The 12,040-nt window shown below is 37.2% G+C and overlaps 1 protein-coding gene across 1 annotated transcript; it reads left to right on the top strand.

Moving 5' to 3' along the window:
- Positions 1–7,934: 7,934 nt before the first annotated feature.
- On the top strand, positions 7,935–9,080 carry LOC122670437 (protein NRT1/ PTR FAMILY 5.5-like). Its single transcript, XM_043867351.1, has one exon. It carries the CDS (start codon positions 7,935–7,937, stop codon positions 9,078–9,080), a length of 1,146 nt encoding a protein of 381 aa, XP_043723286.1.
- Positions 9,081–12,040: the final 2,960 nt, after the last annotated feature.

Below are 12,040 nucleotides of genomic sequence, written 5' to 3'. Positions count from 1 at the left end.
AGGCCCACACCCCAAAGCATTGCTCTTCAGCTTGTCCACATTCATTTCATAGGTTCTTTAAACCAGAGCAGGCATCAAAATCTCAAAAAAAAAAAAGAAAAAAAAAAGTGGGATAGGCACACCGTCCATGTGTGGTAAGTTAGCGGCAGCAGCAATGGAGGCACGGGACAGGGTATTATGTAGGGAGGGCACGAGTGGTCATTTCAAAAAGGGAAGAGAGAGTTAGACATAGTGAACGCTAGCTTGCGGTATGAGCGGTGTGCCAGCCTTTTCCCAAAAAACAAAATTCCAATTTTAAAATGCATGTGGTTTTGAAAAAAAGTGTCTGAATGACACATCTATAGGTGCATCGGGACCTTGACACCTTTTAAATTTCAGGCCATCTGCCACTGGATAAACTCATAATATGTGACCATTGAAACCCCAACTTTAGTGGTATCTCCAAGCCCTCAATACCGATCTACTTCTAACTGAGGTACTTATTCTAAAAAGATAAATGCATAAATAGCCTTGGTTTCTTTTTTTTTTTTTTTGTTAGTTTATCCAATCTATCTATCCAATGAGACTTTAACGACCAACGACAAGAGATAATAGCCTTGGGTTCGAATTAGGGTGGAAGGGGTTTGGGTCCCCGAGATATGTGGGATGCTCGGAGCTTTCATGAAACTCTTTCCCCATTGTTGTTGAAGGCCTTCTGGGGTCGATGTTAATGGAGATGCTTTTGTTGGACGAGAAGGTCATGTTCGAACCATTGTGTCGTGACACGTGGGTTCTTGCTTCAATACCTCTTTTTTACTTCTTCCCCCTCTCCTCCCCTCCAAAAAAAAAAAAAGTAGTAAAGTGATTGAACCCAACTCGTCTTCCTTTATGCACACTATAAGTTTCTTTCTATGTTTTGCTGTTAATTTTCAATATTTGATAACAACCTATAAGGTATTTGATGAAATACTTAAGCATTCTAAATACAAAATATATTTTTTGGGTTTAAAACAAAGGGAGAAAGTTTTGTCAGGCCATGATTCTATTTCTTTCCTCTCCATATGAAAAGACACCTTTGCCCCCTTGTTTTGAGGAGGAGGGAGAGATAGACACATGGGACAAAAAACTACTTCCAAAAAGGAAAAAAGAATACAATTTCACGAAACATGTATTCAAACAATGTTCATGTTCTCAGTTAAGAACATAGTAAGTTCACGTATTACTTGTCGTTATTAATATATATATCCGACCGTATGAATCAATAAGTCGCCTATTACAATATTTTATTAATTAATCGTATTTTATATGCGACTTTGGTTCTTTGTTTTCGTTGGATTCTTCAAGGTTAACATTATAACGAGTTTCTCTAAACTCTTAATTCAAGTTTCTAAAGTATTTTCCTACATTACCAGGTTTGAGATTGAATGGTTTGGTTCTAAAATCTTATTCAAAATTCTTTGGGTTTCCACACTTTTTTTCTTTTCTTTCAAATGCACTTGATATACGGCCAGAGATGAAGATGGTTATGAAGTTGGAGTTGGATGAGGAGGGTGCAAGAATGAAAGATGATCTGACACTGTTTGATAGAGAACTTGGTATTAGATCTGCAGTTGACTTTGATGATATTCACTTCGGTCTATAGTGACACTCTAAGTCAACTGCACAATATCTCCAATACTCCTTTCATATATAGTTCAGAGACACAAGCACCATCAAATATAAACAATTGATGTTTTTTTTTATGACATGAATTATATTTTATGGATTTCGCGGGTTAAGTGACGAAAGATACACACACACACACACACACACACACACATATATATATATATAGGTATATTCTTGTTATAGATAATGTTTTGTGGATTTTTTTTTTTGATGAGATAATTTTAATGATGATATTTTGATTCGTTAAATGGTTGTCTACTTATTATTATTATTATTTTTATTGTTTTGACTAATACATGCTATTATTTGCTATGATAGATTGTGGTTGATGGATTACCTATCAACATTTATTTTGATAGACTTAGTTAAACTTAATTAATATTAGATGTAGAGATCCAAAAGATTGAGAAATGATTCCAAATTGGAAAGTCATATTGGTTTTAAGTATTCATGAAGGTATGAGAGATTAGAATTTAATTACGAAAAAATCAGTTTTCTCCTTGATTTTAGTTAGGATAAACCCATATTTGTGCTCCCAGACTTTTACAGAGCAACCTTATTAAAACATGTATTAAACATGTACTGTATCATTACCTTACGCATTTTATTGCCCCGGATTTTTGGAAAACATATTGCTATCACATGAGTCAATTAATTACTATATACATTTGTTTCCGTATTATTGTCGTACCTGAACTTACTAACTATGGTTAAGAATACATTATATGCATTGAATGGAAATGCATACCGTACATAGCCCTCATGTACTCAATCGTTGTGAAAATTTGATTGTTAAGAAACCACCTTACTTGTCACACAAGATAATGAATGGACCTGTCAGCTCTTTCATATTAATAATGCAACATGTAAAGATACCTTTTAGTCTATCCTTTTATCAAACCATTAGCTTGTGAGGGAGGGGTATTGTAAAATAGGTTACATTACTTTTGTAACCTACCTCAGTCTAACCTACCTCAGTAGTCAGTTTTGAGAGAAGAGGGTTTTCACCTTACCAATGCTTGATCCTTTGTTTCCAAGTTGGACCAACCAATTGGGCTACCATTACGCAAAGCCTTTAATAATTAATACCAAAAGTCAGAGGTCAACGATGTGTTTCCCAACATTTAATTGACCGGACTGAAGTAGTTATCCCTTATTATAAGAGATATCATTGCAAAATCGCTGGCACAGCCAAATGTCAATGGATCTCTATGATAATTTCATAGACGCGGAGGACAAAATATAATACAAATTTTTTTCCCCCTCTCTCTAGAGCTTTGTGTAGATATTCAGATTGGGCAATTGACATCAATCTTTCAAACCAAACCAATGGGAGCACGGGAGTGGGAATCGTACATTCATACAAAAGGGGCCCACATATCAATACCGGAAACGCGGCCAATCATTTTCCAATATACTAATTGAGCTATCTTCGGCTGTCATCTCTCTTTCAGCTAGACCAGATCAATCCTCTGGGTTTGAAGATTCTTCTATGTTTTATATTAGGACTGCCCACTAGCTTCATTTCATTGATATTCATTAATGGAAAGTTGCTGGTTGATCTTTATTAATCTTACATAACCATAATTTAAGGATTTCATAAATGACTTTCTAATATTGAAAAAGAGAACGCCACCTGATTACACAGTACACGCCACCCTTACACCCAGACATAGATGCGTGTGAAATGATCACCACACCTCTTGTCATTTCCATTTTTTTAAAAGGTGTGATGATCATTATGCGTGCCCTTGAAGATTCTTCTATGTTTTATATTAGGGCTACCCACTTGCTTCATTTCATTGATATTTATTAATGGAAAGTTGTTGGATGATTCATCAACCTTACATAATCACAATTTAAGGATCTCATAAATGACTTTCTAGTATTGAGAAAGAGAATGCCACCCAGTTGCACAGTACACGCCACCCTGTACCTACACATAGATGCATGTGAAATGATCACCACACCCCTAGTCATTTTCATCTTTTCAGGGGTGCGATGGTCATTATGCGTGCTCTTATGTCTGGGTGCAAGTGTGGCTTTTAATATTATACTCCTTCGGCACAATTGTTGAATATGTTCGTAGTTCCTACCTTGAGGAGATATATTATATTATTAAACTTCATAATTTTACATGGTGGGATGTCTTATTCACTTTTAAATTAACAATCCTTCTCACATTCTCTTCTCCCGAACACTCTCTTCTAATTGACCTCCCTTTCTCTAGTAGACGAACCATGTTTCCATGAAAGTACTATATTTTTTCTTAAATCAATCCACATCTACAGATGCATTTTTTGAGAGAGCCTATGCTTGATCCAAGGGTGCCCATGATGAGAAAATTTTTGTTGTTATCCGGATTGTAGGAATGTTCATGCTACCTAGGTTTGCAACCAAAGAAATAAAATAATTCATTTCCTATTTGGATTCATAAATACCTTTCTAGGTTTTAATATTTTTTAAAATACCCTTTTAAATTCCGTTTCTTTGACTATGACCTGGGTAGCAGCAAAATTTTGTGCGCCGATGACCAACTGGGTAGATGAAAAATCCTTAACAAATGTAGGTTGTAATTATAAGAATACTGACTAAATATATCTCTTACGTGCATATGGATTTATTTATTTACTTATTTTGTGCTAACACCCCCAAAGAGGGGGAATTTATTAAACCACCTCTATTCTCGAACAAGAACTGAGAGTCTGAGACACTAGAACAAAGAGGTAAACCGGACTCCCCAAAACCCCAACTAGGGTAGGAAACAATCCATTTAAAGGTAGAGTGGGCCACCACTGAGCAAAATTAATAAGCTAATTGATGTTTTACCACTCGCTGGAGTCATGGGCCCTACGTGTGATTGGAAGTGATGATATCATCTTGTTACATCATAAGAAGAGGGTTAAAAAGAAATAAAAACTTATTAGAAAGAATATAAATATATATTATATATCTTTGACCAAAAAATAAAGAGGGAATTATTTTTTATTTTTTTGGATGATGAAAGAGAAAATCTAAACTATAAAATGGGAGCAAGAGAAAGGCACAGAGTGCGCCACCCTTTCCTGGTCTCCCCTCTCCGACCATACCCCCTTTCCCGGCGATGACTTGATCCCCAGCAAAATCCGTTACAACATCGCTCCTCCCTGGCCTAGCTATTCAAAAGATCAAAGTTATTTCATATCTCTAAATCATCTTTCTCCCTCACTGGGAACCTTACCTAAAGAATCCGCAAGGATCATCAGTTCTTTCCAAAGCCCTTATCTTCTTCTTCTACGCATGGAGTTTTGATCAGCAGCTGCGGAGGTTCTACCTACAACGATAAAAGTCTACAAGATCGAGTGATCGATCTCCCATTCGGCTCCCTCCATCAGTAAGTAGGAAGCACAATCATTTGACTATTGCTTGGGGCTGCTTCTCTCCTACTTCTTCCCGCAAGCTTTGTTATTACGATTAGCTTATTTTGTATAATTCGGATTCTCTGATTTAGGAAAACAGCGAACGTGGAAATGGCGACCACGATGGGAAAATACCTTAAAATCTCCGGTACATTTCGATCCATGTTTTCTACTTTCTATAGTGCAAAGAAATTTTAATGCACTGATTCGAGTCAAAATCTTTTAAATTTTTTTTAAAAGACCGTCTTACCCCTACCCAAGTGGGGGTAAGGCGGTCTTTACCGCCTTGCTATGTGTAGGGCACACAGCAATACTGGGCAAACGGAAATAGAGGATCCGGACTGGATGCGCTAGCACCTCTGTGTCTATTTATTTCCTCTGACATGAAATAACCTCGTTGCCCCCTTAAGTACCATATCGTTTTGAGTGCAAAGAATATTCACGTATGTGAACAACTCACAACTGTTTAGATGGAATCTATTCTATTGCATCTCGTTGATGCACTCCTTTATCTTTCGGGTAGCTCAACGAAAAGGCCTCTCAGCTCAATCCAACCCAGGTCGACCTTGGGTCTAGAACTCCCAAACCTAACATAGTCCAAGCCCTGAAATTTTCAGGCAGACTTCGAGTAGGTTTTGACTCGTCGAGTCAAATTTTAACCCCTAACGTTTTTCAATCCCCAAAATTAGATTTTATCAAAATAGTTCCCAATCCCTCTAATTATTAAATCGAGTGCCAAAGGCATGATGGAGCACAGCCTGTTTATAACTAGTTTGGTTTCAAAATCGTACTCATCCTTCTAGTTGTCATTATGTCAAATGAAGAATACCGTTTTACTATTTGCCATTTGATAGACATTGATTAGTCCATGTGATAGAGGATCTCACATGTCTTTCTGGCTAAATTTTAGTTCAAAAGAAAAAAAATAAAAGAAAAAAAAATGACACAAAGTCCAACTCAAAGTTTTAATAAAATTAATAAAATACTATCAAATGGTGATGAATATAAAACACAAAATGACATCTGGGTTAACCTTTTGGGATTGGTGTGTGGTTTGTGTGATTACATTTTCATAAAAAAAAAATAAAACTAAAATGACATCATTTTGTAATTTTAGCCATTTCCAGCTCTACTCATTTAAAGCTGAAATTATACTAATGAGATGCGTGTTTGACCCTCTATCACATAGACTAATCCATGTGTAATACCATGTGAAAAATAGTGAAACATTATACTTCACACAACATAATGACGGGAAAAAAACCCAAATAAAAATATTAAATTTTAGAAAACATATCGCCCTCAGAGTACCATGTACAATTTCTTTCATATGATTTTTTTAATTATTTTCTGTCTGTATCACTTTTTAGTAATATTATCCTTAATGATATTAAGGGTAGCATATTTCTGGACCCTCTTTATTTGTAGATAATTGCCATTTCTAATGTGAATATTGATAGCACAGTTCTGGTTCAATTCCTTTTTTCTGTGGCAACAGTCCAGGGATCAATGTACATCATAATGTACTACACTTTGTGGTTTTTGCAAACGTACTTGACCAATGTTTGGCAGATAAGATTCACCAACGCCGCAGCCATAGTCAACGTATTTCATGGGGTGCTAAGCATTTTGCCGCTCGGCCTAGCTTTCCTCGTTGACACAATATGCGGCAATTATTGGATTCTCCTCTTCTCAAGTCTTTCATCGAGTGTGGTATGTAATGTTGCTTGCTTTACAAATTACATATTCTTAATTTCTTATACATAGCTTCTCTTGACTTGCACAAAAGTTGTTTAAGATATAGTTATAAAAGGATTTTCAAAAATTATTATATTATTTTGTTATTATTAAAAGATGTCATTGTCGTGTATATTTTTTAGCATATTTTTTAAGTATATATGGAAGATGATACTTTTACTCTTATTAAGAAAAATTTGTATCATATATCTAAAAAAAAGGTAAAATTAAAAATTATTTGACACTTTGAAGGGGTGTCAATAAGAAAAATTATCAAGTTTCACCCATAATTGAGTTTGGCCAATTGATAAAAAAAAATTGTTCAGAAAATCCAATGGAAAAAATAGTTTAATTTAAAAATAATAGATAACTAAAAAATATACAGTGGAATATGTCAGTACCAGAGAATGTATATGGTTGAATATAAGTATGAAATTTGACGTGACCAATCTAGATCATTTTCTAAGTATATATATAGTTAGGATTGATATATCACCCTTTCACATAGTAAAACATGGGATTAGTCTATAAATACTCTATGGTTTTGTCTTTTTTGTAATGTGTGTGTGTAGAGGTAACTATCACATCATTTATGACAATATATTAGAAGGGAGCAACACGTGTTTGAAGGATGAATGACACCTCTATAAGTGTATTTACAAATAGGGCGGAAGTTCTTTGTGCAGCAGCGCAGGCTGCGCCCAGACACCTGGGCTGCTCATTCAGGGGGGTAGAGTGGTCATTTTGTCCATCCTCATGTGTCTGAGCGCAGTCTGCGCTGCTGCACAAGGAACATTTAGCCTTACAAATATGTATTTTTTTTTTTTAATTCTCAAAAGTTCTTTAAATTAAAGATATAAAAGCGTTTTCAAAAATAATTTGAAAGCAAAGTAGGGTGAAAAGATGGACCTTTATCGATCAGCTGTTGTAATTGGAGCGCTGCTGTGCGCATCGTGCGGCACAGCAATGGCCATGTGTACACAATGGGGCCCGCTGTGCATACATGGCAGCTACTGCATCGCGCAATGCGCACATCAGCGTTCCTGTTACAGCAACAAATAAAAATTCGTGAAAAGATAGTATCTAAAGTAGGAGAGGCTGTTGAAGTTGTTGTCAACTTTGTTTTGTGTGTAGGGTTTGGGGCTCCTAACAATGTCAACACCCCCAGTTCTTTCTAAGGCTACAGGGACATGTAGTGAATATGTGTCGGCATGCATTGGCGACACTCAAACCATCCTCTTCTACACGTCATTAGTTCTTATTGCCTTCGGCATGTGTGGCAATTTTTCATTAGCGTCATTCATGATAGAACAGATGCCAACTGAAGCAGGAGGACACGTAGAGGCACCCCCAAAAGAGATTGCCTCCTTTATTCTCTCCGTCTTTGCAATGACACTTCTCCCAGGGCTTTGGGTTTTCGCTCTTTCTTATATTAAAAATTGGTCGATTCTGTTTGGGATCCCAGCCATTTGTGCACTGGTATCTACACTTTTGTTCCTCAGTGGAACCTCTTCTTACATTCGTGTCAAACCACAAAGAAACTCCCTCCATCGTGCTTTGGCTTCTAAGATTACTCTAAGAATGGTTCCTGTATTGATGATCGTCATTGTTTGTGGTGTTGTGTTGGGCATTGGAAACACTTTTTTTCTTGAGCAACTAAACCACATGAATCATATGCTGGGACACCTAAAATTCCCTTTTACACTCTTTCTATATTGGTACTATATTTCAAGTTCGACCAATTTCTACAATACATTAAGGTCCATATTGGGTGAGACAAGACGTAAGTATGCTGCACCAGTTGGAATTGGAATTGGAATGATCTTATCCATCTTATGTTGCATAACTGCAGCAAAAGTAGAGGTTAGAAGGATAGATGTTATCGAAAGACATGGTTTAGTAGAGAAGCCTTATGACACAATTCCTATGACCATCTTCTGGTTGGTTCCACAGTTTGTCTTGCTAGGGGCCTTCGATGGGTTTGCTCGACAGGGTTTCCAATATTTCTTCTGTGATCAGGTCCCTGTCTCTATAAAGGCCTATATGAACTCATTCGTGGAGGCAGTGTTTGGATTAGGCATCATTTGTAGTATCCTTTTTGTTTATGTGACGGACAAGGTTAGTGAGAAGGGTGGGCGACAAGGGTGGTTTCAATATACCCTTAATAAAAGTCGCCTTGATAATTACTATTGGACATTGGCAGCATTGAGTAGTATCACCCTTGTTCTCTTTCTTGTCATTGCCTGTTGCCACTCATACAAGGATGGTGAAATTGAAGATGAACAACTGGAAGTTTGAGCAACCCTTATCATCAAATCAATCTCGGTTTATCCTTCTTTGTTGATGGGAGTTGTTGGTGAGTTATAGGTGTTCTTCCTTGATGGAATTTCATTGTACATTCCTCCCCCAAAGAAAAAAATAGACTTTTTCTTCAATTAAAATCCTCCCTCCCTCCCCCCCACCCCCCCCCCCCAAAAAAAATAAAATAAAAAAAAAAAAAAATATATATATATATATATATATATATGAAGGATGTTGTTTTTGCAATTCGTAGCAACCGTTATACCTATATCTCATTTATGGAGTGGTTGAAGTCTAAATTTAATTATTGTAATTATATATATGGATGAATTCAAGAAAATGAGTATATCTTGCTCAATATAGGTTGAAATGACTTCCTTCAAAATCTTAACAAACAGGACTCCCGGATCTACAACTTTGACGAAGAATGTTTTCTTATAAAAACATTGTACGGTGTTCGAATTAGCTCAGGAAGTTGGTGCACGAGAAAAGACAGAACTATGAAAATAAAAATAAATAGATATCGATTTATATATGTGTCTGAAATACAACTTTTATAGAATGATTGTATCTCCAATGAAGTATTGCAACTTGTATAGGATCCAAGTAAAGACAAGGGGAAAACATTTAACTCTTCTAGGCTAGATGGGAAAATTCTTTAAGGTTTTCATTGTTGAACTCTTCTAAGTTCAAGTGGGGAAGAACACATCTTTTTTTTTTTTGATAAGTTGATCATCTTATTGCTAAACGACAAAAAAAACAAAAATATATACAAGGCAAAGGCAGCCTAAAGAGCCTTGGGCCTAGGCTCCCCAAGACTCAAGAGGCTCCTAGACTAAGGCCGTAACCAAGGCCCACCGCCCACCCAAACAATTCCTTAAGGACCCCATGAACACAAATGAAACACAAAGACCAAAAGACCCCTCCCCCCACACCAGTCATCTCCCCAAGACATTACTCTTCTCAACCCACATAGGATGCACTCCCCAATTCCGGACTAAAATCATATTCCTTGAAGATTTCGTTCCCTTTGGGGTGTCTGCTCTACACCTATCCTTGACGTCCGCTTTAATGTCTCTGATGAGGCAAGGCATAGTCTTCATTTTATCTCTAAAGATCCGAAAGTTTCTCTCCTTCCAAATGTGAGAAAGCGTTGCACAGAAGGCCAATTTAGCAATACACCCAATTGAATCTCCCTTGAAGGTCCTGGTAATCCATTCTGCTTCCACAAGAATACCATTACTAGGCCTTCTAGTCGGAGAACAAATGCTCAATATATCTCCCCAAATCTCTTTCGTAAAAGAGCACTAAAAAAACAAGTGGTCCCTATTCTCTACTCCCGCCCAACAAAAAGTACAGTTTGGAGAAATCATCACCTTACGTTTTGGATCTGGTCTTTGGTTGGTAGCCCATCAACCAAGCATTTCCAAGTTGTTACATATTGCCTGGGAATACAGTTGTCAAACCATATTGAACCTGCCCAATTGACTTTCGAGTAAGGAACTCTCATTATGCTCCAAGTGGAATTTGTAGAAAAGACCCTTGACGGGGAGCCCATCCATAAGATAGAATCATCCTGTAGATGACTGTGTCTACTGATTTCTGTAAGTCGTCCCCAAACCAAGGAAAGCATTGAGGAAGTAGGAGGACCATGGTTCCACATTCTATCCACCATAATAGACTTCACCAAAGCCATCTTGTCTGAACCAGCGTCATATCTAATGCGATCCCCAAATCTATTTAGAAGAATTCCTTTAGGGTGCCAAGGATCCAACCAAAGAAGCATATCTGAGCCATTCCCAATTTTGTGATGTATAAAAGGTACCACAAGCACCCTATATTTCAACATCTTTCGCCACACCCAAGAGGAGTTAAGGATTGGCTGGATAGTCCATATGGAATCCACTCGCAAGTATCTATGCTGAATCCACTTCACCTAGAGCGTGTCATTTTTTTAGGCAACCCACCAAATTTGTTTCAGAATGCCGGCAATATTCATATCCTTAATTCTTCTCACTCCTAACCCCCCTTCATTTTTAGGCTTACAAATATCACTTCAAGAAATGAAATGAATCTTCCTTTCCATCAAAGGCCCCGACCAAAGAAATTTAGCTAACATTAACTCCAACTTCCTGGTGACATGACTAGGCAACTTGAATATTCCTGACCAATAAATATATCCTCCTTGGAGCACTGAGATAATAAGTTGAAGACGACTAGCAAATGAGAGGAAACGAGATTTCCAGCCTTCCAATCTCTTCCTAACCAAGTCAAAAAGAGGTGCACAATCACTCGATTTTAATTTTCCTGAAATCAAAGGAACACCTAGGTACTTGATGGGGGAGATGAGCTTCAGTGAATCCAGAGATCTGGATCAGAGAGCTTCGAATAAGATCATCCACACCCCCAATGATAATAGACGACTTAGAGTTGTTAACTTTAAGACCCGAGACAATGGAGAAATAGCTAAGAGTCTTTAACACAACTGAACTGGATTCACTATCAGCCCTGACAAACACCATCAGATCATCTGCAAAAACTAAATGAGAGAGTTGTAGGGGTTTACATCTAGGGATAAGTTGCATCATCCTTTCCACAACCATTTGATTCAGCAACATAGATAAACCTTCCATGGCAAGAGTAAAGAGATTAGGGGATAATGGATCTCCTTGTCTAATTCCCCTCTTTCCTACAAAGAAGCCTGCAGGACTCCCATTTACAAGAACTGAAAACATAGGGGTCGTCACACATTGCTTAACTCACAAAATAAATCTCTCTGGAAAACCCATAGTCTCCATCACATGGAAAATGTATCTTCAACTCATAGTATCATACGCCTTGTGGAGATCAATTTTAAGAAAAATTGGTGTAAGGTGCTTTGATGCAATCTTCAAGAGAGTGCATTGAAGGAAAGTGTCACATCATCATCTACTAAGGTAGCTCTCTACGTCATCAAT

This window comes from Telopea speciosissima, chromosome 1 (genome assembly GCF_018873765.1).
Source record: "Telopea speciosissima isolate NSW1024214 ecotype Mountain lineage chromosome 1, Tspe_v1, whole genome shotgun sequence".
In the NCBI taxonomy this organism is placed as follows: Eukaryota; Viridiplantae; Streptophyta; class Magnoliopsida; order Proteales; family Proteaceae; genus Telopea; species Telopea speciosissima.
The sequence above is the reverse complement of the archived record's forward strand: the minus strand, read 5'-3'. Positions and strand labels throughout refer to the sequence as shown.